This window comes from Chlorocebus sabaeus, chromosome 21, assembly GCF_047675955.1.
Source record: "Chlorocebus sabaeus isolate Y175 chromosome 21, mChlSab1.0.hap1, whole genome shotgun sequence".
Taxonomy (NCBI): Eukaryota; Metazoa; Chordata; class Mammalia; order Primates; family Cercopithecidae; genus Chlorocebus; species Chlorocebus sabaeus.
The window spans coordinates 33,648,559-33,668,778 of record NC_132924.1 but is presented as its reverse complement, the minus strand read 5'-3'; the positions used below and the strand labels follow the sequence as shown (position 1 = coordinate 33,668,778).

The 20,220-nt window shown below is 42.9% G+C and overlaps 1 protein-coding gene and 1 long non-coding RNA gene across 5 annotated transcripts in view; one reads left to right on the top strand and one right to left on the bottom strand.

Moving 5' to 3' along the window:
* The window catches only part of JAZF1 (JAZF zinc finger 1), a 352,042-nt gene extending 333,084 nt beyond the window's left edge, over positions 1–18,958 (bottom strand). The window contains exon 1 of one of the 2 annotated variants that reach the window (XM_007981786.3): positions 18,625–18,958. In XM_007981786.3, the coding sequence (XP_007979977.1) occupies positions 18,625–18,739 (115 nt within the window). In that variant the 5' untranslated portion in view covers positions 18,740–18,958. The remainder of the gene's footprint in view (positions 1–18,624) is intronic. The other variant, XM_007981787.3, reaches the window with a different exon arrangement.
* Positions 18,485–20,220, top strand: part of LOC140709650 (uncharacterized) — a 63,461-nt gene continuing 61,725 nt past the window's right edge. For all 3 annotated transcript variants that reach the window (XR_012090317.1, XR_012090318.1, XR_012090316.1), the window contains exon 1: positions 18,485–18,701. This is a non-coding gene — a long non-coding RNA (uncharacterized lncRNA). The remainder of the gene's footprint in view (positions 18,702–20,220) is intronic.

Genomic DNA, 20,220 nt, shown 5'->3' with positions numbered 1-20,220 from the left:
AATGCATTCAATTGTGTTTTGTAGTCCCCAGTACTTAGCTGGAGCACAATAAATTGTAACTGCTATTAATTATCATTATAACCATCTATTCTCTCCATTAAACCATTAGGCTATATGTTAGCTCTTCAAAGGAAAGGCAAAGTTCTCAACAACAGGCTCACTTATTTGGTCCAAGGCAGAAACTTGCTAGCTGCCTACCCAAATTAGGCCTTCCTTTCCTCCACAGTAATAGAATTATAGTTAGGCCACGCTGAGGATACATGCACCTGTGCCTTTGCAGCTCCATGCAGCCATGGAATTAAGTTCTCACTAATGCAATAAAAGTGGAAATAACAAGTTATCACTAACAGCCTAGGCCATACACATTGTATGTGTACTCCTCCATACTCTTTTCCTTTCCCTCCAGAGGAACACAAAGTTTCATCCTCAGGCCCCAGAGAATCCAGCTTCTACCATATAGAAGAGGAATACAGTTTAGGAGTATAGAGAAATAAGATGGAAGGAACCTGAGGCCCTCAATGACTACATGGAGCCAGGAAGACTGCCTACCTACCCTGGGCCCTTACGTGAAAGAGATAAACTTCTTGAGCCTTTAGTTCATGTAAGGTTGGGCCTATTTGTTACAACAGCTGAACTTTGTGTCCTAGAGTGACCGCTCCTTGGGATCAGTGACTTAAGCTGAAACATTTACAACACCTGTCAACAAGCTAAACAGTGATCATGGCCACAACCTGAGAGACAAGTAAAAGGACAGGTGTTAGAAGAACATATTCTTTAAATACCCTTTAAGTCTTGTAGATACACCATGAAAATTAGTCTCCATGCTTTTTGCAACTCTTCTGATATAACATAAAGACACCAGGGGCTTCCTTGGGTATATAAAATGTCTGATGAAAGGCAAAGCATGAAACTAACTCAAAGCCTTTACATTCCTATGGCTTCAAGAGTCTTTATTTCAGGCAAAATATGAAAGTGGAAAAAGGAGGACTAAATCTATTTTTAGGCATAATCTAATCTGGTCCTTGGAGCTTAAGACTTCATGGTAGAGGAAACATATATGAATACGATTCAGTGGCAATCAGTTTAAGTTCCTGTGTCATAAACTTAGTGCCACTGCAGATGAGATGCAGAGCCATGGATCATGTCTTCTGGAGGCCCACAATTTAGTGAAGAGAAACAGGAAGATAATGGAATAACAATAATAGAGTGCTGCCTGTTGTGCCTGCTATAACAGATAATAAGAAAAGCATTATCAGCTCATAGTCATTAAATGTTTAACATGTGCCCCTCTCACATCAGTCTTATATGGCAGGTATCCTATTCCTCATTCCTCAGTGTGCACATGGGAAAATCATATATTAGTAAGTTGCCCAAGGTCACACAGCAGTCCAACCAGAACCTAGGTCAACTGACATCAGTGACAGCTCTCTCTGCCACAAGAAGGTGTGACATACAGTGGGAGAATAGGAAAAGAGGTTCCCAACTGGCTGGGCTGCCCTTTTCCATCCTCCATGACATCGACTTGGAACTGGGGAAGAAAAGGGGCACACGAACAAGTGGCAAAGCAGCCCCAAAATTCTTAAAGCTCTCTATGCTAGGGGAGGGCATCACAGGAAGCATCCCTTAACCTCCTCAGCCTTGCCAAGCAGCTCAGGAATGGAGAATACAAGTGCAGAAGACTGGGCAACCCAAATTAAAGCCGTTAGATTTTTAAGAAAACTTAGAATGAAAAGGGGTCATCCCTAAAAAAAAGCAGCAGGTTCCCCTATTCTTTGCGGCTAAGCAGAAATCATTTGTTTTTTTTCTCCTTCAAGCCTCAGTTTCCCTGCCTGAAATGCTTATTAACTCCTCCATGGGGAGTTACAACATATGCATCCCAAGCCCTCTGGGATGCTGTAGGGACAGCAACCTCCTGTTTACAGAGTACCATGGTCAGTTTAGGAGAACATTTTTATCTCTGTACTAAACATCAAAATCCTTTGGACTCTTCCTATTTCTGATAAAATGCATCCATGATAGATTGGATTATTGTTCACTCACAGCTCTTCCTCCTCAAAAGAAATATACTTCCTTGACCTATTAATTCTGGGCTTGGCCATATGATTTAATTTGGCAAAAGGAATGTTGTGTGCACGATGTGAACAGATGCCTTAAATAAGCTTCTGTGGTTTGGCTTGGCACTTGAGCTCTAGCAGTCCACCATGAGAAAAGTATGTCCCTACTAGCTGCTGCCCCTTCAGCCTGGTTCCCAGAAGGAACACCAGTGGGCAGATGTGAGCCCAACCCACAGCAGATTAGCTGACCAGCAGCCTAACACAGAGCCACCCAGCTGAACCCAGACTCAGTCAGCCAAACCACAGTCCCCCTGCAGACCAGATAGCATTCGTGCTTATTGTCTAAAGCTACCGAGTTTTGGGATAGTTTGTGATGCTGCATTATTGTAGCAGTAGCTGATCATCATTTTACTTAAGGAAAGGCTTAATTACAGGTACAAATATATCTATCTTGGCATATTTCACACTCTGATTTTTCTCTTGAACTTCATTGACTGCATGGGCATCCTGTCACCCAAAGCACATTACTTTTCAATTACTTGAACAAAGATGCTGACAGGTGAAAATACAGAAAACAGGTCCAGATGTCCGCGGTAAAACAAATGGCGTATTCTGACAGTAAAGTGTTTCTACTAACATCTCTCCATGACATGCAGATGTGAAAGAAAAAAACTACTGTTCATGGAATTCATAAAATACTACCTTTCAGAATTAAAGAAATGGCACTGTGATGGTGAAATAGTATCTTCAGAGTTGGAATCTATACAATCTCCCACAGTACTTTTTCTCAAATAAAATATATGTCACGTTACTGCTTTCAAGACCATTCTCCTCCCCTGCCCCCATTTCTGGCAGTCTCATAACCACTAAAATATACGCAGATTTCATAAAGCTACTGAAGAAATTTTTTTAAAGAAATCTATAGGCTCTCAGTTTGAAAACCGTACCAAACATTATTTTCAATACATCACAATTGGCCTGGCATGTGGCTCACGTCTGTAATCCCAGCACTTTGGGAGGCTAAGTGGAAGGATCACTTGAGCTCAGGAGTTTGAGATCAGCCTGGGCAACACAGGGAGACCCCATCTCTACAAAAAATACAAAAATCAGTCAGGTGTGGTGCTGCACACCTGTAGTCCCAGATACTCAGGAGGCTGAGGAGGGAGGATTGCTTGAGCCTAAGAGGCAGAGATTGCAGTGAGCTAAGATGGTGCCACTGCACTCCAGCCTGGGAGACAGAGTCACACTCTGTCTCAAAAGAAAAAAGCAAAAACAATAACCTTATTTTCACTCCCATTTCCAAATAGCAAACACTAAATAAATTACATTAGTCAAATGAGTTACATTAGCCAAAAATTTTTATTTCAATACAGAACACAAAAAATAAATAAAGCTTTTAGGATTAAAAAACAAGCAAACTAGATTTAAAGAGAACTAAAGTGCCAGTTAGGGCTTCTCAGGTCCCTAGGGGGCTCTGAAGGTGGTAATGGGGCTTTGAGCTATTTGAATGTTATAAAAAAGCAGAACGGAAACTAACCATAATGAAGCCACACAACATTCCACATCATCCTTTGAGGCTGGAATTAGGTTGCCTCCATGTGGTGACATTGACTGACACAGGGCTAAGCATGCAGGTCCCAGCTCCCCCTCCTATCCCACCCCCACCATTCTCCTCCTCAAACACACCAGATACTCCCATCTCAGGCCCTTGCAGCCTCTGCCTGGAACATTCTTCCCAAGACACCCCAATGGCTCATTCACTCCCCTTCATCGAGCTTCACTGAACTTTGTTCAGACCCCTTCTGAAATGTTTCCCTCTCAAAGAGGCCGTTCCAGACCACCTTATCTCAAACAGGCCTTTCAACCTCTTCTGACTCGCTGTATTTTTCTTCACAAGGTTATGACTGTTTGAAATTAGCTCATGTATTGTGTTTTGTCTGCTTCTTCCATGAACATGAGGTTTTAACTGTGTAGTTCACTACTATATCCCCAGCTCCTAGACAGTACCTGGCACTCAATAAATAGTTACCAAACACATAAATTGGGTGTTTCAGATGGTGCTGCATGAAAAATTTTAAAAAAGCATTTAATTACTTATTAAATCAGCCTGTTTTGTTAGACAAAATCTTTCAAGAAATAGAACCCACGAGAAGGGAGAAAGAAAATTAACAAAAGAGGCCCTCAGTTATATTAAAAAAAAAAAAAAAAGTTGGAAACCATTTTCTTACTCAACTACTGCTAAGTCAAATAAGCCTGGACCAGCTGCTTAACTGTATCAGGGCAATATATTCTGTAAGGCTAAAAATGGTTTCAACTGATGTTGACAAAGATTGTTTAGGAATAAAGTATTTTAAATATTCTCTGCAATAAGTAAACAACTCAACTATTGCTACGCAAGCTTCTAAAACAGGGCCCAGCTTGGGGTTTTCCCGAGAAGCTTCCAGCATTTAAGTCTGTAACATTTCAAGGACTATTATTAAAGAGATGCACGGCCCCTTAAAGAGGAAGGCATAGCATTTTGTGAGTCCTATAGTCATGTTCTTGGATTTCTTCATAAAAGCCCTACAAATCCTTTTGAATGATTCACAACAAACCTTTACAAACCAGACATATAAAATAATCTCGTTTTTTCCTTTGCTTAGTTGTTGCAACATGAAATAATTATGTTTTCTGCTTATATAGTTTAACAAACCTCTCTAGACTCTTGAAATGCCTTTTCTCTGAAATAGAAAATTATATTTATCAAACATGGAAGTATTTTTCTAATCACATGATCTAACGTCTCAAAAACTTAAATCTGGATAAACAATACTAAATTAAGGCTGGTATATTTTCAAACAGCAAGAATTTGTGTGTGGAATGTTTTAACAGCTCATGAATTCCTACGACCACTCAGTATGACTTATACAAACACAAACCAAAACTCTACCAGGGAAATCAAATTTCACCAAATATCTCCAAGTTAAAAAGTTTAACAAAAAGCAGAAATGTATATGGTTATTTTGATTATTTTCCTCCCATCATATTATGGAAACATGAAGAGGACAGGAGAATTTGACGAGTGTGTGGCATGGGGAGCATCACCATGGATGCAAAAAAAAGGTAAATCCTATTAGTATTACAACATGTGTGGGGGCTTCCTGATCACCAGGCCCTTCGTAGTCATGTTTCTATTTAATTCTCACAACAACACTGGGAGATAAGTACTATTCCCATCCTCATTGCACAGTAGCTGAGGGCTAGAGGAATTAAATAAGTTGGCCAAGGTCACGTAGCCTGTGGGATTCCAGTGGCATGCATAACCGCTTCACAGTAAAACCTCCACCCCTGCCTCCTGCAAGAGACAAGGAAGGGAAATAACCAGACAGTTTCTTTTTCTTCAGAATTCACCAGCTAACACACTGCATATAGGTGGTGTCTCACAAAACACTGTGATATGTTCACACTATCATCCCATTTTAGAGAGGAAGAAAATGAGGCACAGGGAGGTTCTATAACTTGACAGGAACAAAGCCAGGATCCCAAGAGAGGCAGGCAAGCTCCAGGAACCTCACAATGAACCACGGCTTACTGCTGTTCTCTCAACTTTTCTCGTCCAAGCACCTGCACTCACTCACAACTTTAAATTTTCAAGGACGGAATTAGCTAGTTGGCCTAGATCATCTGTAAGTTTCCTTTCCGTTTTTAAATGATAGGATGCTCAATTTACTTGCAAAAGGATTTTTGCTACGATAAAAACACTCTGGAGAGAGTTTTTCAGTGGTCCTGCTTTTTTTTTCCTAGGGGAAAGAAATGGTACTGATAATAATCTTAATACACTTTTAGGATTAAGGCTTATCATTTTAGAATTTGGTATAAAAGAGAAAGTTTTAATTACAATGTTTTCATGTTAAAAACAGTTAACTGCTTCATAAAGAACAATGGAAATTTTGAATAAAAACCACTATAAGCTATTATTCTTTTCATTATTCTATAGTTTGGATAGCTTCTTTGCAGGAAGCAATGGTATACAAGGTTTACTTTGTACCCTGCCATTCATATGTGCTTCATTAAAGCACGTGGCCCGTCATCAATGGCTCTTATTAAATACAGCGATTGGGTGGAGTGCAGTAGTTGTCTCGCACAATGTTTTTAAACCCATCTGTATTAGTTGCCAGCATTTAAAGATGAGTTTCATGTAAAAATCTTAATTCCCAGCTTCTCTCTCTCAAATAATAATAAATAAATAAAAGCATCTGCCAACAAAGGGCCTGTACCCCAACATGGCAACACTGGGTATCAGCTGCCCTTTTAAGCAAAGCAAAGACTCTTCAGTTTGCCAAAGTCTCCACCACGCCCCATTGCATTGAACTTGGTTACTTCCTCCATACACTGTGTCCTCAGGCATGTGAGTTTAAGATCCTTTCACCACCACAGGCTCCCCGGTTTGAGCATTTCTACTCTAACCACATAGCTGAGATAGTATCACAGCATTAAACTTGCTGTATATTAAAGGCCTGCCGTCAGTATAACTAAAAACTACACCCACAGAACTGAAACCCCAAATGGACACACCCCTTTAAAAGTCTGATTCCTTTTTGAAACAACACAATCCTCCCAATGCTCGATATTTCATTACTGTAACCCAATGAGTTCCCAACCTTGGCCACACATTAGAATCAACTCTGAAGGGCTAAGAACACATAGGCCCTGACCCAGACCGTTCCAGGCCAACTGCATCAGAAGCTCCGGGGATGGAACCCTGGAAACCTTTTCTCCCCCAGCTTCACCCAAGTGATTCTGAATGGCAACCCATGTGTTAAAGTACTGGGGTAAGCTCTAACATACACGGTGTGACTTATTAATCAATAAGGCTGATTTTCCACAAGCCACAGATGAGAATCATTCTCATTACAAGTTATGTTAAATATATTCCACTGAAGGTGCCATGATAGCTCCAGGGATTGACAAGAGACGATTCCTTTACTCTAACATCTGAAGTGAAGTGCATGTATAACTTAACGTTATACGTTAATCTCTTGATTTTTCTGTGCGGTTTGCATATTTTAACAGCAAATACTTTGGTGTGGGCCCCTGAAAGTGCTGAAGTGGAGCCAACATATAAAAGGGAGTTTCCAATCTGGGCAGAATATTGAGACACATTAGTTTAAATCACACATCATCAACCACTTGGTTGAGTTGATGCCAAACTCCAGATGTCTAGTGTCAGAAAGATCTTATTAAAAGATGTACTTGGCATCTCTCTGAAACCTAAACTATGTCTAAGTTACACAAGGACTGCGAAACACCTGTGCGACACTTGCTATCAGTCCTGAAGATGAGTCATACTCCACAGTCCATCAGCCAGTCAGATTCCCAAGTAAACCGAGATGAGCTCAATGAGGAAAAGAGAGGCCTAGGAAAAGTTAACTGGGAACTGTCGAGGCCACAGCTTTCCATAAGAAGTACTCAGCTTGGGTTTACAAAGAAACTTCAAAAACCCCATTTCTTTCATGTGATGTTTGATACCTGAGGAAGCCTGGGCATAATTTCTGCTTATGTATGCCTATTGCCATGGTGTTCAATTTACTTAACAGAAAACTGTACAAGTATGTCTCTACAGATTCCCCTGCTTTTGCCATTACTTTCATAATTATGCCATATATGGAAAATCAGGCAGCTAAATTAGCATTCGAGAGGCTCTCGCTAAATGAATTAGGTAAGAAAATGGGTGCTTCAATTTTAAGCCCAGATGTGCTCCTGCAGAAGCGATTTAAGATCTGGTGCTGGAGTGACAGGACTTGACATGTGCCCTCTGTGTGGATGGCACCAGGGAGGTGTCCAGCAGTGAGGGCTCTACACACAGGCCACGAGCACTGAGGGTTTTCAGTGCTTAATTCACAATGTTTACAGTTGGACCCCGTATGTATGTACCGTTGGTCAAAAAAAAAAAAATCTTTAAAATAAAGTACATGAGCTGAGCACTGGGCCATGTGCCTGCAATCCCAGTTATCAGAAGGCTGAGGCGGAGGATCGCTCGAGTCCAAAAGTTCAAGATCAGCCTGGGCAACATACCAAGACCCTGTCTGAAAAATAATAATAAAATAAAGTACATGAACATAATTACATGATTTTAATTTTGGAAATCTGAAGCAAAAGAGAAGTTGATGTGTGTGTGTGTGTGTGTGTATGTGTGTGTGTAGAGGGTTAGGTATTGCGTTTGTCAGGAGAACCTATCCTTAAATAATCATCAGTGAGGGAGAGAAATCCAGTTAGCATCTTTAGACAATTCAGTAATTACAACCATTTTAGAACTGCCAAAGTATTGTTTTCATTGTTGTTACTGTGATGGGATGCTCATGGACCCTCCTGTCCTACTTAAGCGTTTTCTTCAGAAGTTTTGAAACATTCAGAAACATTTCTACCTCAACCAGACAACCAGCATCAACATATTTCATCAACCATCCATATTGCTCCCATCCACACTGCTCTCGGTGGAAATCCAGCCTCTCTGTATTTATTTCTGCAAGACTTTCAGGTGCGGAAGAGCCTTCAATGAAAATGCAAACGTCGGCCGGGCGCCGTGGCTCAAGCCTGTAATCCCAGCACTTTGGGAGGCCGAGACGGGCGGATCACGAGGTCAGGAGATCGAGACCATCCTGGCTAACACGGTGAAACCCCGTCTCTACTAAAAATACAAAAAAATAAGCCGGGCAAGGTGGCGGGCGCCTGTAGTCCCAGCTGCTCAGGAGGCTGAGGCAGGAGAATTGCGCGAACCCGGGAGGCGGAGCTTGCAGTGAGCAGAGATCCGGCCACTGCACTCCAGCCTGAGCGACAGAGCGAGACTCCGTCTCAAAAAAAAAAAAAAAAAAAAAAAAGAAAATGCAAACGTCTTGTAAAAGATCACAACTTAGGCTGTAAAGAGCAAGCATGGAGTGTATGGGCACACCTGGGAGCAAAGCTGTCCCTGGCTACCCCAGGCATTTTCCTGGCTGTTCTTTGCTCTGTGTCCTGGCTTCCTCCTGTGTTGCATGGGACTAACACTGTATAATGCATATTAAAGCAACTAGCCAGTAGGTACTGTGAAAGGAAAATCAATCTCGCGACCCCCCAAATAATAAATAATACTATTACTATCTCATACAAATAAGACTGTAAGAGCTGCTCAGGTTTGAAAACCTCAAGTTAGTGAGATCAGGAGGATTCAAAATCCAATTCTGTGTAGCTTCACAGTCCATGCTTCTCACCACCCAGGCCTCTGCCTCCTGTGTACCAAATACCCCTGGCAATTTAACAAGGAAAATCAATTTCCTTTTTAAATCAGCTTTAAAAAAAGTCTTTTTCAGATTCCCTTAATATAAACTATACTGGACTAATTGCACAACCGGTATTTGTGTGAATGCCATAAAACATAAATATACAGCCCTCATAGATGCAAACCTACAGAAATTAATTTCAAAGATGTTTTTCACTGTCCAAAGTTACCTTTGTAATTTATTTTTTTCACAGCCCAAAGTACTGCTCAATTTTTATTTTCATACCATTTCTGAAAACACGTCTTGGGGAGGAGGATAGGATGATGACAAGACCCTGAGTTTCTGGGGGAGGAAACAGTGCACAGGAGGTGACCACACAGTTCAATGCACACCCCTGCTGGTGCAGCTGTGGGCAGGGGCTACAGGACAGAAAGGGAAAGACCTATTAAAATAATGATATTTATTGAGGTAAAAGAGGCTTTCTGTCCTGAAGGAAAATATTTCTGTTTTATACCAATATAAACAAACACTCTAGTTCGTATTTCACTAGGTGTGGTATTTAATTAATATGGTAGCATATTTAACTCCAAAGGAGAAGGCAGTATGTATAGGATGGGGGTAATGTCTACTTCACAGGCTTGCTGTGAGGGCCAATGAAATAGTATACAAAAATTATTTAGCACAGTCTGTGGCACATAGTCATGATTCCCGAACTGGGAACTCATGGAATAGATCCAAGTTTTGTGGGCCTGCAGATTCAGGCTTTTCTTATTAAAAAAAACCAAAAATTGAATGTTATGAAATGTTTACCAAAGTGATTATTTATTGAGATTAAGAAATCACAACAAATCACAAAATTTTACAAGCTGAAATCCCAAAACATCCTAAAATCAGAATCCAGGAAAAGAACCCAGTATGTGTATTAATTAACTTCCTGACACACTGTTATAAATACTTCTTTTGGGCTGGATACTCTGACAAATCCTCATATCACAAAGACTTATATTCATACCATTTTCTACAGGGCAGAAAGATGAATCAATCTCCCCTCAAGCATGGGTGATCAAAATTTATTCCTAATTATTGATAATTCAGAAAATTTACTTTTAGCCTTATAGTTCTTTATTGGCAATGACATATACATTTTTAGGATTGTTATCAAACCTCTAATCACATCTCTTAATTTTCTTTCACATATGAGTCATAAAAATCCAGGATATTTCAAGTTTTCTCATGTAGTGACTAACTTTAAACATTCTTTTTATCAATGATACTCATTAATCAGTTTGTTGTATTTTTGGTATTAGGCATATTCATGTCAAATGAACAAGAATCTTAAACAGAATTCTCATTAAAAATAGTGCATTTCTAATAGTATATTTGTATTATTGAGTATATTCCTAAAAGAAGATAATTTTCATACTGACTACACTTAGATAAGAACTGAATCCTCCACGTAGAATTTTACACATCTAACAAGTGAAAGAATTCTCCACAGACCTGGCTCCATACACCATAAACCATCCCACAGCAGATGTCATGGTACCCATTAACACTGCAATGCTCTGACTCTCCCTTTGTGTAAGGACCCCAGGTGAGCTGGCACAATGGGTGGTGATCCTATGAAGCAATTTCTACACTAGGATGGCTACGGATAACTTGACACAGAGGTAACTGTGAACTGCATAAATACATCCCACTAAGCCCAAACGAAATGTGGCCCCAATTTGACTTCCCTCTAGCTATATCTCAAAAGCACTTTCAAGTCCAATGTCATCGAACCCAAACAGAAATGTGAGAGCAGGGAAGTCAGAATGAGAAAGAAAAACATTAAGTGATTGCTGTTAAAATCTTCTTCCAATTTTACCAGTTATGATCCCACAAAGGCCCAGCTACATACACTGCTAGGGCTCCTCCAGGGGCCTGGAAAGTGCTAGGTGAGCCCTGGCAATACATTCAAAAATGGCAAGGAATGTGTTGTACAGGTGAGGGGCCCTGGGGCTGGAGCTTCATTAACTTCACAATAAATCTGCCTCTGTGGTCCCTATTATTATTCATCATTTATCTCAGTCTGTACATGTCTGGTCTCTCCAAATAAATTTCAAATCCTTAGAGATAGGAAGTACTGTCTTAAGCACTAACATATAAGAAATACTAAAAAATATGTGGCTGTCTTCACTATCCATGGTGATCTTGAAAGAGAGGGAAAAAATGTATAATACAAATGTATATATACACACACATAAATATATATACAAACATGTGGATATACATACACACATATATGTGCTATGTGTATAGACATATACATGTATTATTTATATATGTGTTAGATATCCTATATGCCTTTGTGTCTAAAATATATATTTATTTCTACATATCAATTATATCTATAATACCAAAGAAATGGTGAGTTTTTCAGTGTTATTAACCTGGTATCCAGACCATGTCCCTTCAAGGAGGTCTATCTCAGGCGAAAGTCACCATTGAAGTCTGGCAGACAATAAACAGTGCTTCCTTGGGAGGCCGGTGGGTGAGCCGGGCAAGGGACAATGGCCATCAGGGGCTATCAGTGCTCTCTGGTGCTGGGCAGACGGTCTATTGTTAGTGACCCTAGAAGAGTCCCTCTGACTCCTGCCAAAGTTGAGAGCAATTGGAAAGACTTCACCCTTAAAGAGGATATCCACTAATCTGGTCCCTGCTTGCAGCTAGCTTTAAAAAAAAAAAAAAAAAAGTAGGTGAAAACTACTGCCATGTTCCAGTGCTTATAGCGAGGGGAAAATACAATTTTCTTTACACCAATTAAATATATTAAATGAAAGGCACTTTTAAAAAATACACACATAATCAATTTCTGACATCTATGGTTTCCCATCTACAGATTCTAAATAAAGAACACTTTTCAATTTAATATGTTAGCCAGGTCAACATGGAAACAAAATGTGTATCTACAATCCAGCAGGTATTTCTTTGTATGAAGGACACGTCTGCACTGTTAAGATCTAAAGGCAGGGGTAAGAATGGGGTGGAGAAATATAAGGAAATGTGGGGTATGTATGATTCTTGCCCTAGAAGCAAAAACTAGAAAAGGAAGATTTTTAAGGAATTCAGAAACAATGCTCTACAATACCAGGCCTCTGGCTTCTCAACAGTCCCAGGGAAGCCCCTCATCAAGTGTCACCAGCCTGTACCAGCCTTAAGGCATCCTCATTGTCATATACAGGAAGAATTGGGTTTTCTCAAAACAGCTGTCAGTTTGTATTTCCAGAACTGTCAACGTAGGAGATATCTCTGAAATATATGAACTCTAAAGGAAACCATTTTCTGAAGAATATGGAGGTTTTTGTCAACCCAGTTACATGCAGAGTTTTGGTGTCTGTACACTTCAGTCACATGTCAGAAAATGTGTATACCAAATGAAAACAATTAGAAGCTTGTGAAACTTATGAGACAGGATGTTCAACAGTGATATTTTCTAAAGGATGATCTGACTGTTTACAGGTGAGAAGAGGCTAATGCAAAAACCAGTGAAGACAGAGTTTTGGAGACTGCCATGAAGTTTCAGATTTCGGGTTCCCTTATCCTGCCTATGGTGTGTGTGGGTGTGTATGCGTGTGTGTGTGTGTATGCACATGCATTTAAAATTTCTCCTAGCACTACACCTAGGGGCTTCTCGGGAACCCTGGGAGTAACAGGGAGATCTTGCCGCCAAGCCACAGGGTGCAGGCAGAGAGCAGGGCAGGCAGCAACAAGCCTTTCATTCATTCATTTATTCATTCAGTCATTCCTTCTCCCCACAGGAAGTGTCCTCAAGGGAATGCACCCACAGGCCCAAGGCACAGTGCCTCTTTCTAGTTCTGGATTTTTTCAAATAAATTCAGGCCACAAGGAAAGGCCATGTTGGAAGCCACTGACTTTAACACCACTTTCCCAGTCCACTGTGGCAAATGCCTCTGCCAGGGTATAAAGTGCCTCTGGCCACACAAAAGAGAACGTGGCCAGAGGCTGCAATACTACCGCTAGATTGTTGAGGGGTCTCCTATTTCCCATTCTCAGTCCTTCCCAGGAAGAACCCGATGATGTCACACAGTTATAAAATGCCCAAAACAATACCACAAATAGGTGGATACAACCCATGTTAATCTCGAAGGTAGACTTTGACAGTAGGATTACATATTTATTTAGCAGATACACAAATGGCAAGAAACTACATGATGTAGACAACTTATTATTGTAGATAAATACTTCACATATATTATCTCACTTAATCCTCATTAACCACTCCGTGAGATGGGTGCTGCTACTATCCTCATTTTACAGAGGAGGCACAGTACGGTTAATTTGTCCCTGGTCATACGGCTGACGAGTGGCAGACATGTGTGTTCAACCCCAAGCAGTCTGGGTTCACTATGCCACTGCTCAGATAACCTTCATGTGGAGTTCAGTTACCTTCTAAAGGAGGAAACACCAATCGTGTGAGGGGAGGTGAGGAGGGGACTGTCAAGTTCTTCACCTAATTGGCAACTGGCATAGGCTCAGCTTTGCATACCTGTCTGGAATTCAAATCTCCAAATCATACAAACCAGCCACGAAAGCTTAGGCAATTATAAACTGTTCCTTAGTTTGCTCACCTAAAAGTGGGACTAATAAGGGCCAATGACAGACTGTATGACTTATCTATTTAGTACACTGTAGTGCTCCTTTGAGAAGATAATGCAAATATTTACTAAATCATCTTAGGAGCTAAATTCTATATTTTTGATAGTAAGTGGCCTGATTTTTCTTTCCGGAAACTTTGACCTTTATTAATTAGATGGTTTATAAATCTATACTATGAAATGAAGCACTATAGCTTTATTACCTGGGTTTTGGAGATGAGGAAACTAACAAGTAGAGACTCACAACAAGAAACCTGTTGATATTTGGGGTTAAGAACCAAGTTATAGCTAATGCAAGCCATTCTTGGTCAGTGAGACTCTGCCCCTTAACTGGGCCCTTGCAGGGAAATCTCTTTCAATAGCAAAGCTGAGAGTCCTAACATCTGAGGAGAGTTCTGAATGACCTGCTAGTCTGGTACTATCACATGAATAACTGAATTGGGTCAGATTCCTGTGTTTCTATTCAAGTGGTGCAGTCCTGCCTTGGGGCCTGTGCACTGCTGGCTCCCGGAATGTCCTCATGGCTAACTCTCACACCTCCTTTGAGGTTTTATCTCCCATATCAGCCTCTCGGCAAGGCCCACCCTGACCAATCTATTTAAAATTCCAATACCTTCTCCTCCCAACCCTCCAGACCCTGCTCTAGTTTTTCTCTTTTCTGTTTCATTAACCACCCCCCAACATACTGTATATCACATACTTCAATTGTTTATTGTCCGGCCCCCTACCCTAGAATATAAACTTCCTAGAGTGGTATCTTCATTTTGTAAACCAAAAAATATCAAGTGCTCATAACTTTGCCTGGCATAAAGCAGGGACTCAATATATTATTACATAAATAAATTCAAAATGCAGAGGTACTTCTAAAAATGCACCAAATAATCAAATAAGAATGATTCAACAGTTGTGTTTCTGAGACGAAAAGTCATAAGATTTCACAGCACTGGGATGCAGGGTTGCAGCAGGCATTTCATGAGCCTGGGGCACGAACTTCAGTGCTAAATTTAGTGCTCCTGGTGTTTCTAAGATTCCCGGTTACCAGTTTAACTTCATCTATCTAGGATGTTCATACCAAGAGTGTTTCTACAAACTCAAATACCTACTCAAAATAAGAAGCAAGCAAATCCGGACCAGCTTTTCCCACCTCCATGTAACAGACCCAGACCTATGAATGAATTGATAACAAAATTGATGGAGAAGCACTTCACAGTTGCAGGGCTATGGGATTTCTAGGCAATTTAAATTTAAGTGGGAATAGGGGACAGTTTTAGCTAGGATATTCAGTGTGTACACTGAGACAGGTACTCCAGTACTGAACCAGCAGTGAAATGCAAGAAAGAAAACAGGAATACCGGTACAGCACCCTTCCAGGAGGGAAAAGAGCTAAAACAGTGGATGGTGAAAATCACACTTCCCTTGGTGCCAAAGCCCCAAATCCTTGTTCATTATGGGGAGAGGAAAATAGTTAAAAACTTGCACATGTACCCTAGAACTTAAAGTATAATAATAATAATAATAATAATAATAATAATAATAAAAAGTATATACATCCTAACAGCAAAAAAAAAAAAAAGTTAAGCATACACGTATAAGATAACAGAGTTATTCTCAACTTAATGTGCTTAATTAATCCAAACTAAACATAATACTTTGATAATGAAAAATACAGGCCTTGAAAAATCTGCCAAGCAAGAAACACACCACATTCCCATAAATGTTCATTTTATCGCTGTTTAAGGGTTTTTACTAGCAGCTAAAGGTAATAACCCAGATAGGCCCCCAAAATGGAACGCTCGCCTAAGCATATCTCTAATACTCATGGTTGCTAAATAACAAGACTGCTTAACAAATTAAAAGCAAAATAGCACATCTCTTATTTTTTTCCTGAATCTTTTTAATGTAACCACTCACCAACAGACATGAAATCAGTAAGTCAATCATTAAAAATAAGTCTCCAAACTCTTATAGATTGAATTACAAACGATAAATACTACATAACAATACCAGTCTAGAACTTTCACTAAATGCTTTATATTTTCACCCATGTCTCTTCATCAAAAGTGTATTATGACACTATCTACTAATTGGGATATTTTTATTCTTTCTTAAGATCAATTCTTACTTCTTTCTGCATATAGGGCTGCCTTTGATAGTAAAGGGCCTCTCCCCAGCAGAGGTGTATAATAGTTTGAGCCTCTTCATCCTGGGAATTGCAAGTGTTCATTCATTTTAACATTCGCTTTTCATAAAGTTTGCTGGTTCAAACTATTTTCAACTGTGTTAGCCCTGCGACACAGTTCGCCTAGGTCACTGCTATTGCTGTAAACTTAATTTTTTCATATTTTCACTATTAAAAGGACAACACTAGCCTTCTGGGAATGAGGTAGCATTACTTCAAAGTTGAGTTTTAGAAAATGTATCAAACTCTTAACCTTCTTAAAAAAATGTGTGCAAAATATTAGGACAATTTCTACACTTAAAAAAACCTCATGACTCACCAAGTTTTAGACCATCTCATACAAACTCCTCAAGAAGGATAACTGTCTTTAACACATTTTAATAAATAGAATTTATACTGTCTTTTAACCAGCTTGTCTAAGTAGGCAGGCAATGGGGTAAAATTATTAGTCAGCTTACATAAATTATAGTTTATTCTGAAATAACTGTTAGCGAGAATGAATGGGATACGCAATGACAGCCTTCCTTAAGTCAAGAGATATTATTTATTTGTATTACTTATATCATACATATGAATTTATAGCATTATTTATATTTCCTATTGTTTACTTATTATTGCGAGTAAGGGGAAGAACTTAAACTAGTAACATTTCTACCAGAACTTCACAGTACTGGTGTTTTCGCTTTATTTTAAACTAGCCATCATGAAAAATCTGATTTAATACTTTAAAGCACTTTCAGTAATGACTATTCAATCATGATATGAATCAGCAAATTTGTTGCGCCATTAAACTGCTTTTAAGACTACCAAAACTTGCCCAGCTCTTCTGTCACACCTTTAGCAGAGGAAATGGAAGAAGCTATTACAAGGACACCTGAAAACTTGAAAAGTTTCAAAACGTGGACAATTACTCAACAGAATTTTCTTCTGAAAGATATTTTGTAGACGTTTCCCATGATTATCTCCTATTCCGGATGGCCCATCAAATCACATTCTAAACAGGCATTCAACACTTACTAAGCACCCACTGTGTGCAGAGACAGCACTATACTAAGCAAAGGAGCATAGGGTTCTGCCTCATTTTATTCCTGCATAAATACACAGCAGTCGTGATTTATTCTCTCAACTTTGTAGAAACGTGAGCTGCATCCACATGGCTGAATCCATGGCATTCATTTGGACTTCCTGGGGGCAATTTACAGGTTCTCTGGATTAGACAGCCCCATTGGGACACCGCTGGGACCCTTCACCTTCCAGCCCACGCAGGACAATTCGCTGGCGTCGACCACACCTTCCGCAGGTGGTTGGACCGCCTGAGCCAGATGCACCCGGCCCACCTCCCTTAGCAGGGGTTCCGAATAGAAGTGTGAAAATGTGTGCAAGGACTTCTGCAAATCAGAGGATTTGTTGAAAGGTCCAGGGGTCCAGGCGTGAAGGGAAAGTAGCCACCCCGCGGGGCGCCCTCTCCCCGGCGTCCCCCGGGCCCGGGGCACTGCGCAGGCCGCCGCCGATCCCAGGGCGCAGCCAGCGCACCTCGGGCCTAGCACCATTAGAAAGGCAAATCGCAGAGCCGGGGTGCATTTAAATGCCCGGCCATGGGCCCGGGGGGTGGCTCTCCAGCGGACTCTGCCGCAAGGGCCTCCAGGGCGCGTCGACCCCGGGGCGCTGGGCGCGGCCCGCGGGCGCACCCAAGACCTCAGCCCGCAGCGCCCGGGCGTCCGCGCCAGGCCGGGGCACGGGAGGGCACCCAGAGCCCCCGGGCCCGCGTCCCCGGCCCCGCCCGGGTCGCTCGGCCGCCTCCCAGGGAGAGGGCAAGCGCCCGGGCCCCCGCCGGCGACCGCCGGCCCCGGCCCCCTCCCGATGCACCACACCTAGCAACCGGCGCTGACAGGACGCAGTGGCGGCGGCGGCGGCGGGAGGAGGAAGCGGAATGGCTGCCGCGGTGGAGCCACCCCCGCCCCCCCGCTCCACCTCCCCGCGGCTGCAGCCGCCGCCGAGCCCTGACAGCTCGAACCGGGGCGGAAGCGCCAGGCGGCGTGCAGCGCCCGCCCCCCGCTGCCCTCAGCGCCTCGGGCTGCTCCGACCACCCGGGCCAACTAACTCCGCGCCCCTGCCCAGCGCTCAGCGCCCGCCGCGCCCTCCGCCCCGCGCCCCGCGAGCCGGCGCTCGGCCCCGCCGCCGCACCCCACGCCGCCCCGCCGCGGCGCTCCCCGCTCCCACCACTTCGCAGCCCGCGTGCACGCCCCTGAGTCCCCCAGCCGCCCGCCCGCCCGCCCGCGGCACCTCGGGGCGCTCGCCCCCTCCCCCACCCCAGACCGCTCCCCGCCCCCCGGCACCTCGCGTCCCCGCATCCCGCCACCCCCACCTCGGGGCTCGCACGCGCCCTCCCCGGCCCGCTGCCTCCCTCCCTGCGGGCCACCCCTGGCCATTCCGGGGCTCCCCGCCCAGGCAGGAGTTTCCGCGCGCCTGGCACCTCCGCCCACCCCCGGGCCATTTACCGATGTGGTTGTCCTCGATGTGCTCGATGAGGTCGGCCAGGGTGGGGAAGTGGAGTCCGCAGCCCCCGAATCGGCAGGTATTGGAGAAGAAGGAGGCGGCGGCGATGCCTGTCATGGTGCTACATCGAGAGCCCCCCTGGTGTCGGCTCTGCGAGCGCCGGGCGGGCGAGGGAGGGAGGGAGGCCGGGTGGGGTGAGGAGAGGAGGGGCTGGGGGAGGGGGAGAGAGGCGGGGTGAGGGGAGCGGCGAGGACGGGACGGAGGGAGAGGGGGCGAGAGAGATGGAAGGAGAGCAAGGAGCCACCGGGAGGCAGAGGGGAGGCGGCGGCTGCGGCGGCGGCGTCGGGAGCGGCGCGGGGAGGGCGGGGGCGGGGGCGGGGGGGAGGCCGCCGCAGCTGGGAGGAGGGACCAGGGCGCGCGGCTACAGCTGTGCGGCCCCAACCTCAGCGCCCGGACCCAGGCCTCACCTGCGAGCCCTGCCACCAACTTTATCTCGCTAGGCCTGCCCTTTACAGCTTGCGATCCGTGCCATCTGTTTGGAGCCTCCTTGGTTATGTATATGACGTTCTTAATGCACCCACATGGATTAATTACACCTACCTTCCTGCAAGGAGAACTCAGGGAGTTACCCTGGCCCCTCTCGGGGACATTTTTTTGTACTCAGCCACCTGTCTAGGTGTGACACATTCACAGGGGACCCGGGAAAGGTAATTGTGTGCACCTTCTTCTTTAAACCTTCTTTAGAAAAAGTCTGCATTCTCCGGAGGTTTGTACTAACTAATTGATTTTAATGAAGCTTCCCTCTAGGCCAGAAGAAAATCTTAGCTTTATTTAAATTTCAAAATAGAGTGCTTGGTTGTCAAGTGCATTTGCCTGTGTTTTACATATGTACCACGTTTTTTATACTCCCTGCTCCTTCTAGGAAAACAAAAGCTAAAATAATTTAATCATCCGAAATTACAGCACCCCACTGCACCCACTCCACCATCTCAGGTGTGGTAATTAACCCATCCTCGTTTCAGCCACGGCAGAAAGGACGGTGCATTGGTTAAGGCTAGAAGGAATGGAAACAACGGCGAGGGAAATAGTGACTCTTATTTAAAAAGGAAGCGATTTCATCCTGTGAGCATTTAAACCATAATGTTGACCAGGTAACCACTTAAGTTGAATTTAGTAGCTTCCCTGAAAACCAGCATTTTGCTGAGAATCAATTACTTTCTGGTCCCCACCCCCTCCTCCAGTTGCAGTCATATTTCTGCTGTAAAGTGTCTATTTGCCAGTAGCAGTTTTCAGGTGCCTAAGAAATACTACACATTATCAGCAGTTTATGACCCAACAGTACATTTTAAAAATATTTTTTAATATTAATATATGCATACTGAATTTAGTATTTTTCCTTACGGCAAATTTCACTTACCCTCTGGTGCAGATAAATGGAGAAATAGTATTCCTCCCTCCATAAACTCTATGCATCCCTATCTAGTGTTATTTCTAATAATGGGATTGTTTGCCTTTCATGCAAGTTCTTAGAGTAAAGGTACATGTAATATGTCTGTTGCTACAGGAAGTTTTATGATCTGACCATCACCTGTATCATT